Source organism: Misgurnus anguillicaudatus, chromosome 25 (genome assembly GCF_027580225.2).
Source record: "Misgurnus anguillicaudatus chromosome 25, ASM2758022v2, whole genome shotgun sequence".
NCBI lineage: Eukaryota > Metazoa > Chordata > Actinopteri > Cypriniformes > Cobitidae > Misgurnus > Misgurnus anguillicaudatus.
This window is the reverse complement of record NC_073361.2, coordinates 13,710,311-13,726,495: the sequence shown is the minus strand read 5'-3', so window position 1 is coordinate 13,726,495 and position 16,185 is coordinate 13,710,311. Positions and strand designations below refer to the sequence as shown.

The window sequence follows — 16,185 nt, the reverse complement described above, 5'->3', positions numbered from 1 at the left end:
AACATGACATTTCATTTGTTATTGTCTGTCACTACGGACAAGAAAGGTTTATTTAAAATACACTGACTTTTTGGGAGGACCTGCCCCAATAACGGGCTATTATAGATAATTTAATGCCTTTGCAGCGAAATTTTTCCTGTTCCTGTATATATATATGGCCTATTATATATTGTAAATATATATACAATATATATATATATATATATATATATATATATATATATATATATATATATATATATATATATATATATATATATATATATATATATATATATATTTACTAAAAGTATATATATTAAGTATACTGAAAAATCCAGCTAAGACCAGCATAAGCTGGTAAGGTGGCATAAGCTGGTCCTTCACGCCTGGCAAAGCTGGTGAGTCAGCTGGTTTTTCAGCCTGACCAACTAAGTCCAGCTAGACCAGCCTAAGTGACCAAAACAGCTAGACCAGTTTGCTACACAAGCAAAACCAGCTAAAACTAAGTTTGGAGACCAGCTCACCATCTTATGCTGGATTAGGAGTAGCATTGGTTACTGTTCGTGATCCCAATGTGACAACTTGCCCACAACCTCCCTAAAACTGTAAAATCAATAAAGTGAAGTTAGTTGTTTGAAACATATAGCATTTGCAAATGTCACTCTTCTAATGCAATGCCATACATTTCAGTGTGACTTAAGTGCACAAATACTTTATGATGCTCCTGTATATGAATTACCTTCATGCACTAAATCACAATCACATTTATTGCATATTTAACTTTTAAAGGTCTTACATTATTCCATCATGGATGATACAGACAAGCCCATATGAAAGAGACAGAAGTTGTAAAATAAAAGACAAAACTGGTGAGGTATTTCCTAAACGTGTTGAGTAGGTGGGGAGCTGTGTAAAGGTGGTCCTCGACGGCATCACGAGGAGTCAGGTTTCAGTGTGTTTGAGGGAGTCTGGATGAACTGAGACTGCCTTTGTTCACGTGGAGCTGCTCGCACTCGCAGACGCAGTCCTAGTTTGTGTGCAGGAGAGAGAAGACAGGAGCTGGATACTCAAACAGTGAGTTAACTCACTAACGGGAACACTGAACTGGACGACATGGGTCGTGCAAGTGTTTCATCGCTGAGGTGATTTTTGCTTTCTTATCCTCCGCATTCATTCATGTCATATTGAGAGCGATGTCGCATCCTTATATTTTATTTCTCATCAGCAGAGTCTCACTGTGGTGCTGGAGTTTTATAACTGTGTGTATCTCATTTCCCGGGGTTGCCTCTCAACGCCTTGAGTCCGGTATGTCACTTCTGTTATGTTTTTTTAAAAGCAGACACATTTGCGTATTTTACAGGTGTGTATACAAATCCAAAGCATGTAACAGAAATAAGCTGTACTTGTTGCATGGGCGACCTGTGGGAATTTGTTGGCCAAACGCTGTTTCATTTGTTGCCTGTTTTTGTTTCCATGTTCTCCTTTTGCTTGGACATTTATGAATATCTCTATGTAAGGGTCCCTCAGCGGCTGTTTGATATTTAAAGTTTCGTTTTGAGATTGATTGAAACAATGGTTGTGAATATTTTATAAACTTTGCAGAGTAAAAATGGCCGTGACACGTAAGGTAAAAATCTTTAGATGTTGAATGAATGAAGTTGAAATCGCGCAAATAGGCGTGTTGATGCGCTCCGGACCAGTGACACTTCGGACGCGTTACGCGCATGCGTAGTAGCTTACTACACAGCTCGGTGAAAGACATGGAGCATTGATTTATGATGATGCTGCAAAGGATTTAAATGAAACTTATGCGTGTTTTAAGTGCTAATTATTGTAAATCACTTTATTTAATGGCAAATATTTATGCATTATGGTAATTTACAATAATTAATAATTAATGTACAACTCAATAGTTTGCAGCATTATGAAACTTTATATTTAATTGCTATATACTAAAACACTATCAAAAACATTCTACTTTACATTGCCAGATGTTTTAATCCAAAGCGATTTACAGTGTACTTTTGGGTTATTTTACATGGGCTTCGAACCCATGACCTTTTCACTGCTACGTAATGTTCTACCAAATGAGCTACATTTATGTTACTTTTTGTTGATTTATGTAGCATTAAATTAATTAAAAACATTTATAATAAAAATATATTTTTTATTTAGTATATGGCTGTCTATAAGCTAATGTATTGGTTTATTGGAAACAATTACATTATTGCATATTATACCACCGGACTGTTGAATGCTTTATTCTGATTGGCTAAGAAATGTTCCACGGGTGTTGATTATTTTTCTGTAAACTGCACACCTAACCAGTAAAATGTCTTAAAAATATGCACCAAAGCGATGTTTGTGGTAATTGTGGTATAAGTGGAAAAATTGACTCCAGTCTTTGAATTATTTGAAAATAATGCACACCTGCGGTGTAACCGCATTACCACCTTAGGTGTGCATTATTTTCTTATAATTCAACGGCCCGTCGTCAATTATTCCTTAATTATGTAAGGAATAATTAATGACGGGTCATTGAATTATAAGAAAATAATGCACACCCAAGGTGCAATGCGGCACGACGCGAAGCGGAGTGCTTTTAGACCACGGGTGTGCATTATTTTCAAATAATTCAAAGGACCGGAGTCAATTATTCCTCTTATACCACGATTACCACAAACATTGCTCTGGTGCCATTTTTTAAGACATTTGACAAGTTAGGTGTGCGGTTATCAGAAATTAATGCATACCTACGGAACATTTCTCGGCCAATCAGAATACAGCATTCAACAGACCCGTGGTATAATCTAATATAATGCTTTGTGTGTAATCCTATATTATTTGTGCATTCATATAAGGTTTGTTAATGAACCATTAATGACATTTATTACAAAGTGTAATATGATCAAAAGGAATGTATTTATGCTCTTTATTTCCATTAACCTTGCACAACTTTTGTGTTCACAATGGCTATACTGTAGCACAAGAGACCAATTAAAGAAAGTATTTCCATGATTCCACCATAGTCCAGGTGAGGTGCTTCATTTTAGGATGGAATTTAAGGTCACAAAGGTGGACACAGAGGGATAAGCCTTCTTTTTTACTTCCATTACCCCCATAATGACAGATAGTTGGCTTGGTCATTCACTTCAGTTGAAATAGCTAGCAACTTTCCATTATGACCAGCTGTAATTATCCCCTTAGGATGACATAATGCTCACAAAAGCTGCATTGTCTTCCATCTGTAAAATAATGCAGAGCTGTTCCACTCACTCCGCATGGGCCGTGAGCCAAACGATTGCATTCTTGACCTCCATTTCTGTTAATGGCGAACCTTAGACATCACTTGGCTGTTATTACAGGGCTTTAATAACACTTGAGAAACAGCTGATATTTGACACACTAGTCCAAAATAAAAACAAAAAACTCTGAATGTGAACTTCGGTTCAAGGGCTAAGTGTGACTCCCCCGGTCCTGAGAGGATCTGCTTGTGATTTACATTTCACAAGATCTCCTGTGATATATAACGATGGATCATTCTGCCAGGGAAGATCTGTGTATTGGCCAGGCAGACTGATTCGGGACAAATATTTCCAGCTTTAGCTATAAACACAGAGGAAATAGAGCTGTTGCCACAGAAACAACCCTTTCGGATGTATTAGGAGAGAGCAGCTGCTTTTGTAATTTAAATGCCTGTTTGATGCACAAACCTAACATCTTAAATAGCTCAGGTCTTTGTCTTCAGTGTTTGACCTCGGCTGATGAATTTCTTTTGCCGTGTCCGCAAAATGTGTCTTTTTTATTGCAGTGTAGGCTTAATTTGTTTCAGATTTGCCTTGTCGATGATTTTCCAGTTGGCATTTATCCCAAACTGTAGGATTCACTCAGTCTAGCCTGTTTTCAAGAGGCACTTCCCTTACACAATGCACAAAGGATGCAAATTGTACTGTACTTTTGAGGGTATCGTGTACAGTGCAGGTTTCTCTGTATTTTGGTTACTTTATATTACAGTTACTTATCTTCTTAAACAGTAGCAAGAAGCAATTGTATTTTGGTGATGACTTTAATGATCTAAGGATTGAAGACCACCGTGGGTCTTTTGTGAAATAAGCATAATCTTTTATTTTACCTATCATGTACTGACATTCCCAAGACATGCAATATGGAGGCCAATATTGTTTGCAAACTGGTGACCGTTACCTTGGAGATGGAGAGGACACCTGTGATTTTCCTGTGATTCTCTTTTCTTACCATTACATACAGTCTGCTGTGTTTGGGTGTAATTCACAGAAGAAAAATACACATTTGCGAATCGAATGTGTGTGTGCTTGTTGCATAATGTAATTGGAGTGTGAGAAGGATTTTCTTCTTCCACACTGAAGTTCCTGCCATAAATTTCTGGAAAATATTAAGTGACGGATACATCTCCTTCAAAGGAAATGTGTAACAGTGTCCAAACAAGAATGGTAAAAGACGTCTCATCCTTTCCCCAACTGGCGTAGAGAACAGGAGAGTCACTGTGGGAAATGTTAATTCTGTTTTGGGGAAAACAGTGGCCAGTTTAACCACAACTTTTTCTTTTGCTTATTGCAAAGGATTTTCCGATATTAATGTCTCTTTCATTCTAACACGAGGCTATGGCAATGAAGACAATGCTTTCTGTGTTTTTGTGAGATTTTGATTTGTTCTTTATCTTGGAGAGCAGATGAAATGTTATTCTGGGAAGTGGCTTGGGGCGGGAGTGAATCCCTGAATTGATTGTTCGAGTTACTTTCACACTCGTGTTGGTAGACAATGTTAAAACAAATATTTGGCATCTCATGACATGGATATGAATAAGAAGAATGGTGAGGCATTTACCTGTGATGTATACAGACTTATTTTAAGAGGTAGATCATTTGTACAAACTCATTTGTATGTTTTATTACGATCTGCTTTCACCCCATGGTCATTGGGTCTAGGGATGGAATTGCATGCATGCTTTTACTGGATAGTTGTGCGTTTTTATACGATTTGCATTGCACAAATCATACAAAATTGAAGTCTTCCTGTGAGATCAGGTTTACACACTTGTGGTTGTCAAGCATTCAAAAGAGTGACAACCATACACTCACCTAAAGGATTATTAGGAACACCTGTTCAATTTCTCATTAATGCAATTATCTAATCAACCAATCACTTGGCAGTTGCTTCAATGCATTAAGGGGTGTGGTCCTGGTCAAGACAATTTCCTGAACTCCAAACTGAATGTCAGAATGGAAAAGAAAGTTGATTTAAGCAATTTTGAGGGTGGCATGATTGTTGGTGCCTGCTCAGTTACTGGGATTTTTACACACAACTATTTCTAGGGTTTACAAAGAATGGGAAAAACATCCAGTATGCGGCAGTCCTGTGGGCGAAAATGTCTTGTTGATGCTAGAGGTCAGAGGAGAATGAGCCGACTGATTCAAGCTGATAAAAGAGCAACTTTAACTGAAATAACCACTCGTTACAACCGAGGTATGCAGCAAAGCATTTGTGAAGCCACAACACGCACAACCTTGAGGTGGATGGGCTACAACAGCAGAAGACCCCACCGGGTACCACTCATCTCCATTACAAATAGGAAAAAGAGGCTACAATTTGCACAAGCTCACCAAAATTCGACAGTTAAAGACTGGAAAAATGTTGCCTGGTCTGATGAGTCTTGATTTCTGTTGAGACATTCAGATGGCAGAGTCAGAATTTGGCGTAAACAGAATGAGAACATGGAGAGAACATGGATCCATCATGCCTGGTTACCACTGTGCAGGCTGGTGGTGGTGGTGTAATGATGTGGGGGATGTTTGCTAGGTACACTTTAGGCCCCTTAGTGCCAATTGGGCATCGTTTAAATACCACTGCCTACCTGAGCATTGTTTCTGACCATGTCCATCCCTTTATGACCACCATGTACCCATTCTCTGATGGCTACTTCAAGCAGGATAATGCACCATGTCACAAAGCTTGAATCATTTTAAATTGGTTTCTTGAACAGTTCACTGTACTAAAATGGCATCCACAGTCATCAGATCTCAACTCAATAGAGCATCTTTGGAATGTGGTGGAACGGGAGCTTCGTGCCCTGGATGTGCATCCCACAAATTTCCATCAACTGCAAGATGCTATCCTATCAATATGGGCCAAACTTTCTAAAGAATGCTTTCAGCACCTTGTTGAATCAATGCCACATAGAATTAAGGCAGTTATGAAATCGAAAGGGGGTCAAACACAGTATTAGTATGGTGTTCCTAATAATCCTTTAGGTAAGTGTATTTAGCTGCAGTTTGTACATGGCCACTGTGTCCAACCGGCCCAAATCCAAAATAATGACTGTGTAGCATCTGTCCATCATAAAGTGAGCATTCCTTCATATACCATCTGTTGTGTGCTTAGTATCATCTGTATGCGTATATACAACTGCATAGTGTACTTAATCCCAGGTCAAACAGTGTGCTATGAGCCCGGTCATGTATTTTATGTTGTATACATTACAGCAAACACATGCATATGGACTTCATAACAAAACATTTAACAAGCCTGTACTGTACATTCAATGCTTATATATTAGACATGTCCTGTATATATACATTCTTCTCTGTATAGATGCATTTAGTGATATATTGTCAAAGATCATGTCAATGTTTGTGCTTATTGACTATCTATCTAATCACAGCACGAATGTCCAAACAGTAACTGAATAACAGAGCTCCCGGTAAGAGGAATATTTTTGCAGATGGGGCAGGCAGGTCAGACTGCAATAAAAGGGTAGCAGGAATGAAATGAGACACAAACCAAAACAGGAAAGATTGACTGGATGGCTCCATGGCATAGATGACACATCACAGCCATTACAAAAACAAATTTCCATTGTCCTCAACCTGTTTGTTTGTATTTGACCTGTGTAGTCATAATTGACGTAAAGTGTGGAGCAGCTGATCTCTGACCAGTGAAAAGATAGCGTTGTGATATTTTGTGACCCCCATATGTGGTCTTCAACCTTTTCAGGCCAATGACCCCTTAATGCATAGAGAGGAGGCGCAGGGACCCCAGTGCATTACATTAAGACTGGATTTACATACTTTGTTATGATGGTTAAAGATTAAAATAATTATTTTTCAAATACTACATAACATTTTACCTGAATAGATTTTTTCCATCAAGATTAAATTATTTATTATTGGTCTATTAATGCATTTTTGTTTGGTAATTACATATTTACAAAAAACACAATATGTTTATATTTAAACAATATTTAGAGGACCCCTAGTAAGACCACCAGGGACCCTCCAGACCCCCAGTTGAAGTTGTTATAAGCTTGAAGTTAAACAATTATTACGAATCTATACCTTATATACCTTATATGAAGTGTATCCAAACACTACTAAATAAAACACATTTGTATAATTGCACAGTTACCCTAAAACTTTTTATTTACCCCACAATTCCCCCATGTGACAACTAACCCCAAATTATTATATAATAGAAATATTGGTTGACTGAATATCACTTTTTAAAACTTTCCAGCCTATTCAAAGCGTTATTCTTTAGCCTGCCTGCCTATTTTAAACTCAGTGACTTTTATTTTCCCAATACTAAGTTTGCATGTTTAAGAAGCAACTCCTTTTTCTAAGCTTCTAAGACTTTAGTGTGTAATGTGAAGGGAGGTTCAGAAAAAGAGAGAGATCAAAGATATTTGCTGTAAATAAGCATATTCCTAAATTGAATTAGCATGTGTTATGAGGAAATTTCTGAAATGACTGGCAGATTTGTGGATCCTACCAGTTTCCTTCATACAGTATGGAACACATGATTGTTATTTTCCTTGCTTCATGTAACCTGGCTGAAATGAGTTATTGGAAATTTCTTAGTTATGAACAATAGGTGGTCTATCAACAGGGGTTCATGTTTTTATCATGTGTAACAAAGGCAGGATGTGACGGATTCCTCTAAATGTATAGCCAACAGTCAAAACCATACTAAAATGGCAAAAACATATAGAATAAATGTAAAAAATTAAATTAAAGGAAACATGTTTTGACAGAGAACAACATGGAGTCACATGGAGAGTGTTTATTACACGTAAATTACATAAGAAGGCAAATCTGCGTCTTATTCACAAACCACCCTTAGAGCCACACAGATCCAAAATAGAAAATGAAATGTATTGCATTGTGTCATGTAGCTGTTCATCAATGTAAACAATATGCAAAGTAGTCGAAACCAAAAAGTGCACAATTAATAAAGTTATTGGCTTCTAAAGTAGGGAGTCAACTCTGAATCGCTAAAACGAGTCGTCATATGGATGGAATCTCCTGCCTGTCTTTATCCACGTAATACCAACACTTTGCATAATAATCTCCGCCTACAGCCTTGCCCATGGGAGAAACGAAAACTATGACCTGCCCACAGCTAGTAAGTGTGTAAACATCATATCAAGCTGTGTTTTCAGTTTGTGTTGTTCACTACCAAAGGATGAAGATATATGAAGAATCTGTGGTTAAAATTACTTTTTTCAAGGAGGGATATACTAAACGTTTGGCTGTGAAGAATCAGTGGTTAAAATTACTTTTTCACTGAGGTATTTACTAGACGTTTGGCTGTGAAGAATCAGTGGTTATAATTACTTTTTCACGGAGGGATTTACTAGACGTTTGGCTGTGAAGAATCTGTGGTTAAAATTACTTTTTTACGGAGGGATTTACTAGACATTTGGCTGTGAAGAATCAGTGGTTAAAATTACTTTTTCACGGAGAGATTTACTAGATGTTTGGCTGTGAAGAATCAGTGGTTAAAATTACTTTTTCACGGAGGGATTTACTAGACGTTTGGCAATGAAAGATGGTTCAGTACCCAACATGCGTCTCCTAACCACAACCTGTAAATACGATTATAGCTACATACTTGCTTAAATAAGTGTAAAAATGTCATTCATCATAAGTCCAAGCAATAAAAACGTCGTCGTTTTTATTCCTTGGACTAATGACGAATGATGTGTATTTATGTGGTTTTTTAAACTCTTAATATACTGTCAGAGAGTCAAGTTAGCAAGCTGCTAACGCATGCTGCACTTACGGTTTTGCTATGACACGGTTAGCTTACATACTTGCTTAAATGAGTGTAAAATTTTAATTTCTATTGTCGTTTTTATTGCTTGGATTAATGATGAATGATTTGTATTGATATCGATAATGTCTTCTCAGTAAATCATGTTAGCACTAGATCAATACATGTTACACTATTGTTGGTCTGTGCCACCAGTGGTGTCAAAAGTATTCATATTCATTACTCAAGTAGAAGTATAGATACTAGGGTTTTAAAAGACTTTTGTAGAAGTTGAAGTATCAACTCAAGCTTTTTACTCAAGTAAAAGTGAAAAAGTACTGGTTTCAAAACTACTTAAAGTATAAAAGTAAAAGTAATGTAAGGAAAAAAATGTCATTAGAGAAAAAAGCCTAGACCGCACCACAGGGTCCTTCCCTATCTCCTCTAAAAAATGTTTCTAAAGGCCATAATAACTATAGTGTTATTAAAATGTTAATGTTAAAAAATTTGGGATGCACTAGGGCCAGGGGTAGGCAACGTCAGTCCTGGAGTGTCGATGTCCTGCAGATCAGCTCCAACCCTTATAAAACCTTTGCTGCCTGTAGTTTCAGGTGACTTTATAGACCTTTATTAGTTTGTTCAGGTCTGCTTGATTAGACCTGGAGCTAAACACTGCAGGACATCGGCACTCCATGTTGCCTACCCCTGCACTAGGCTATCTGTTTCAACTGCATACGGTATATGCCCATTAAAAATGAACGCATTTCAATACAATGCAAACAAATACATTAAAGCAGTGGTTCTCAAACTGGATGTCGTGAGATGGTGCCAGGGGCCCCAGTTTTATAATATTTTATTAAATACATTACTTTATAATAAATTCTGTGTAATTAAACCTCAGAAAAATAAGTATACTAAACAAAAGCAATAAATTGTATAATTTAAAATGTTTTGTTTAATTCAAATTTTAAGTTTTAGAATATTTATGTCAATCCACTGTACACAAGGGAGGCCGCAAAAAATGTTTGATAACCACTGCATTAAAGAACCATATATGTTTACTTCTGAGCTTTTAAATGTGTTCAATAGATAGGTAGATATAATGACTAGTTGCCTATAAATATTGTAATTGTGCAATAAGTCAATCTTCAGAGCAGTTCCGCTGGTTGCCAAACTTTTACAGTGGTGCCCTCTTTAGTTAAGAAACAAGAAAATCACACAACTATAGTATGTGTGAGAATACAAATATGCTATTGTTATCATTTATAATTGTATTTTGACAGCAACACAAACTACAATTATACAAATATGCAATTATATATTATAGCCTATATTTCTGCATCTGTACTTGTGTAGCTAATGGACTTTTGTATACTTTACTTTAGTCAGTATATATCCAAGCAATTTTGGAGAATTACTAAATGTCTTTATTGTAAGTAAATTAAAAGTCAGGTTGAAGGAAACAGCTGATGTCTATTAACAAAAGCAAAAGTTGGTATGTATGGTTATGTGTTTCATTGATTTAACACTCAAGCATTCAGCTAAGTAGGTTTTGTTAATGCAAATAAAATTTACGGCAGTTATTAGCATATATAAAACAACAATGTCTTTAGCCTAGATATCTTTGCCATGCTTCAAAACGCAACGCAGCACAATGTCATTTAAGTTGAACAACTGAAGTTACATGATATAAATTGGTACATTGTTATGCTATTTAAATCACACAGATGAGTTGGTGTCAGCAGCCAGCTATATATTTACACAGGCTTATGAATGTGAACTGACCTGAAAGTGATGCGCGGGTTTTATTTCGTACTTTTCCATTTGAAGACAGAATGCCGCGTTCTGTTACTGTACAAACGGATGGCGGATGATATCAAAGCATCGCGAGGGGAGACACTCTGCATGCTTTCTAATCGCTCTCGCGGTTCTTTTATGTTTCTCTGTGCAGCGCTATCGAACAAACTTTTGATCATCTGCAGTCAGCTGGGGGCGGGGATTGCGTACAAACCAATAGGGAGTCGGAATGGTGTATGTTTATACTTCTCATCCAACCACAATCGGATTCATCTGGATGATGCAATTTATCAAGATAGTTTTTTTAACGATGACAAGCCGGAATGTAAAAAAAGAAAACAAGTTGAAATTAATAGAAGTAACGAGGCGATTTTTAAAATGTAAGGAGTAGAAAGTACAGATAATTGCGTGAAAATGTAAGGAGTAGAAGTAAAAAGTCGTCTGAAAAATAATTACTCAAGTAAAGTATAGATACCCAAAACATCTACTTAAGTAAGGTAACGAAGTATTTGTACTTCGTTACTTGACACCTCTGTGTGCCACTGATCTGTGGTCTGTGCGGAGACTGTGTCAGTTGACCAATCAGAGCAGAGTAAGCTACTGAAAGGTGGGGTTTAGGCAGACTGAGTCGCTGAACGGCTTCACATGAATCGTTTGGGGATCTCTGAGAAATGGGGTAGTTTTAAATTTATATTTTGAGAAAATCACAGTGTTTTTTGACCTTGCATGAATTTAAACCTGTTGTCCGGGACTTATAAACAGTGATAGGACGCTTAAAAGTTGGATCTTACTGGCTCTCTAAAGGGATAGTTCACACAAAAATGTATACTCTGTCATATTATTCTCACCCTCATGTTGTTGTAAACCTGTATGAGTTTCTTTATTCTGTTGAACACAAAAAATTATATTTAGATAAATTATGACAACCACACAGGTGATGGTACCCATTAAATATCCATAATATCTGACTATGGTAGTAAATGGGTGCCGTTTTTAGATCATTTTTTTGAAGGTGAGTAAATGATGACAGAATTTTCATTTTTAGGTGAACTTTCCCTTTAATCTAATTAAACAAGGTGTTTTTATGCATCATCAGAAAAAAGGTACAAGAGCTGTCACTGGGGTGGTACCCTTTAAAACGGTCCTAATTTGTACCATTGAGGTACCTTTGGGGGAACTTATACGCTCTTAAAAATAAAGGTTGATGCCATTAGAGAACCTTTTTTGGTTTTTCTTTAAAGAACCATTGAGTCAAAGGTTCTTTAAACATTTTAATAATCCGAATAACTTTTTTACCTTAAAGAACTTTTGGTGAAACAGAAAGGTGCTTTAGATGTTAAAGGTGCTTTAAAGAACTACAAAGACAGAAAATGTTCTTCTATGACATCATGAAACACCTTTAATTTTAAGACTTTAGGTACAAATGTGTACTTTGTGAAAAGGTAGAGCCCCAGTGACAGCTTTTGCACCTTTTCTTTCTATGTAAAATGCCATGAATGGGTGCAGTTCAGTTTAGTAGATTGCCTCTGGTTTAGGAACATTATTCACAACTGGTTTATTTTTTAGCTTTATTTGATTTCTAACTATTTTATAAAAAAGCATTAAAGTGATGATATAAGGAGAGTTAACATTAGTTAGTCTTTCATATGCAAACTCTTAGGCCCTAAATTACAGTATGAATGTACAGTAGACTTCCCAAAAATGCAACGACTGTGAACATTAATTTGCTGCCTGTTCATGATCACACTTTCTTCTTGAAAGTATGCAGTCAGCGTTTTTTTCTGTCTCTAAGCTGTTGACCTCCCCTCCAAACCCAAACATATCTTTGAGCACCTAATCACAGCTTTCTTGTTATCTTGATTAGGCTGTTAAAAGTTTAATGGAGAAAGCCACTAAAACTTCCATCTGACCTTGCAGATATGGATATTTTCTTTGTCTAGTGCAGACATTTACAACTCAAAAAACATGCCGGTAATGCAACAGCTCAGTAAAACGGCAAACACAAAGGTGATTAGGCTTAATAACTATACACAAAGCAAACCAACCAGGGTAGCTTATAAACCCATAACATCCTCCATACACGAGGCAAAACGTGTCCCAGCCAATGTAATAAAACTCTACGCGGCAGGGATTCGTTCACCTGGATTTTAGTGGTTCTGCTGGGAGTTACAAGCAATCAAACTCTGATGTGTGGGCCAAGAAATCTGCTCCATTGATTTGTGGAAAGTTCCAGCAGTTTCCAGGTGATTGGCTCAGATTGTAGATGAGTTGATAGCTCAATAGCTGATTGTTACAGAATTTAAAGCCAGCGTCAGCTTTCTTGAATTTCCTCTCCAGATACAAACTCTGTACATAACGCCCACGGAGGAAATATCTGTCAATTACTTAATGTCCGTGAGACCATCGTCCAGTGTTAATGACATTGTTTGTGCAGCTTTTTATTACAATGGCCTGTGAGACAAAATCTACATTTTCCATTAAGGAGCAAAAACATTTGGGTTTACGACATGGATGTGAAGTTTTCCAGGTTTTCAAGAACACAAAAATGGTTATAATAAGCTGTTGTGGTCTGACTGAATACGTGTTAGCTTGTAGATCTGCATTCAGTAGCTGTTCAACAGTGAAACCTGTGGCATCTTTCTGGGGTTTACCAGTGCAGTCTTAGTACAGTAGTTTATCTTTTTAGGATGCCAGTGAGGGCACCAGGATACCAGAACATAACCCTCTAAGTGTGTCTGCAACCCTTTATCACGAAATTATGTACCTATAGTCATGCAAATTTGTATTTTCCGCCTTTTTGCATGAACATGTCTCGCATTTCTGTTTAGGTGTCACTGTCACGTATTTGTTACTCAACTCTTTTGTCCTATTTTCAAACCATTGACGCTTTGGTTTAGGGTTAGATTTGGTGTTTGCGTTAAAAACGTGTCAGTGTCACGGAAAAGACTCACAAATTTACATGACTATAGGTACATAATTTTGTGATACTGCACTGTAAAAAATACTTTGCTGCCTTAACATTTTTTATTGAATCAAATCGGATTTACAAGTCATTCCAACTTACTATTATTTATCTTGACTAGAGATGAGTTGTTATAACTACAAGTTAGTTGTTATAACTTATAAAATTAAGTTGACTTTTCTCAACTATATTTTATAAGTTGTGACATCTCATCTCTGTTGACATGACTTGTAAATCTGAGTTGATTTAACAAAAAATTTTAAGGCAGCGAAGTATTTTTTACATTGTGGGTTGGTGTCACCCTATCTCTCTCCAGTCACTGTCCTTTGTGAATAAAGGTAAAAGGCTTAAAAATCGGCATGGTGTTTAACAGATTCTGCTGAAATAGCTGAATATCTGGGATTAAAGAGATACTCCAGCCAAATATTAAAATTACCTCATAATTTACTCATCCTCAAGCAATCCGAGATACATATGTCCATCAAACACATTTGGTGTTATTTTAGTAAATGTCCTTGCTCTTCCAAGCTTATAATGGTAGAAAACAGGGTTCAGGGAATATCTTCTGACTTTAAACCCCAAAAAAGTGCATTCATCCTTCACAGAAGTAATCCACACGGCTCCAAGGTGCTAATAAAGGTCTTCTGGGTAATCAATGAACTTTTATTAGATATCCATATTTTAAACTATAATAACTGGTTACGACGCCATCTTGAACTCATGTGATTCACAAGATTCACTGCGCAAGTGATTTAATGTGGAAAACACTTTATATATGTCAGGATCCTGCCAAAGGGTCTTATTTAATATTTATGTCTAGTCATGATGGCAGGGTTCTGGCAGTCCCATGTTTTATGTGGAGGCCCATGGCCTTGCGTATCGGGTCATGTGCCCTCGGTGTTTGTCTCTTGTCCCGCCCTCTCGTTCTCCTGCTTATTGTTAATCATTAGTTCATTTCCATTACCTGTTTTCCCTTGTTACCTTGTTTAGATTTCCTTATTTAATGTCATTGTGTCCTTAGTTCTGTGCAGGTTCATTTTGTATTGTTCATGTTTTCAAGTGGTGTATTGTTCAAGTCAAGTATCTAGTCAAGTTTAATTGTCAAGTCTTCAGTCTAGTTTAGTGTTTTGTGTCTGTTAATACGTTTGGTCCATAATGTTTGCCCCCAAGTGTGCTTTTGTTTTGTCTTGTGTCAACATTTTGTCTAACCCGTCATCATCCTTGCTTGGGTTCATCTGAAATTCCTGACAATATACATTAAAAATCATGACGTATTAAAGGCAATACAAATGGAATGAATGAAAATCTTCTTTGTTAATCATCTAAATGGCAGAGACCCATCATTGTGGGCAAATTAAAGTCAAACATGTGGCTGCATTTTTAGCTTGTTCTCAAATTACCCTTTTTATTCTCCTCTTAACTTGAATTCATTATAGGTAAACAACAAACAATCAAAAGCTGAAATAATATAGTCTCTTTAATGTTTATTGAAGATTACTGTCAGTGGCCCATCAGAACTTTAGATTGGTACCCTGAGGCTCCTTCTGTATGGTTAGGGAGTCAAGCTCTCAACAGCCACTGTTTCTTATATAAACACAGATGGAACAGGATGCTAAAACCATATGGCCCTTTCAAGTTGTCCTCGTGCAGCTCATTTGAGCAATTGAATCAGCAGGATAAAAAATGCTGATTTAAATCCAACATTCATTATTATGTGGTAGGTCTATAAGTAATAAAACACACAAAGGTTTCATCAGGAAGATAATTACGTCTAGATGCTTCAAGGATGATCACAAAGTTAACTCAGGGCTTGTTTTACCAAAAAAGTGCAGTAGGAAACTGAAATACTAAGATACAAATCATCTAAGAAATTCATAGGCGCCTGGAAGAAAACCTAGTATTGGGAAAAAAGAGAACTCATACGTCTTTAGCAATAAAAACTCTGGCTGAAATAAAGAATCGGTTATTATACAATTACAAGACATAAAATTGTCAAACATTTCAATTTATAAGCCATCTGATTGTTTTAAATTGTGCATTCTGCATATCACAAGACTATGTAATGAATAAATGAAACCTCATTCTTTGCCAGCTAGTGTTAAGGCCGGGTCATGTTAAAGGATTTGCCTCTTCTGCATTTGAATAAGCTTCTCTTTAGCTAGGATAATTACCAATTAATTTGCTGACTTTTATTAAACCCGGATTGTTGCATTTAAAAATTGCATTTTAATATCCAGGGATTTATTTTGTAGTTAAACAAAGCACATTTCATACTCAAACCACTACTGAAAAGTTAAAGTGTTTACTGTAAAGTACTTGGCAGTATCTTAGCGCTTGATTTGCAATGGCTGTATATTTGTTAACGTCGTACATTTGGC

General features: G+C 36.6%; 1 protein-coding gene across 3 annotated transcripts in view; it reads left to right on the top strand.

Annotated features, from left to right (window-relative positions):
• The first annotated feature begins 932 nt into the window (after positions 1-932).
• The window catches only part of col15a1a (collagen, type XV, alpha 1a), an 85,694-nt gene continuing 70,441 nt past the window's right edge, over positions 933-16,185 (top strand). For 2 of the 3 annotated variants that reach the window (XM_055181612.2, XM_055181609.2), the window contains exons 1-2: positions 933-1,124; positions 1,208-1,287. In XM_055181612.2, the coding sequence (XP_055037587.2) occupies positions 1,096-1,124; positions 1,208-1,287 (109 nt within the window). In that variant the 5' untranslated portion in view covers positions 933-1,095. The remainder of the gene's footprint in view (positions 1,125-1,207; positions 1,288-16,185) is intronic. The other variant, XM_055181610.2, reaches the window with a different exon arrangement.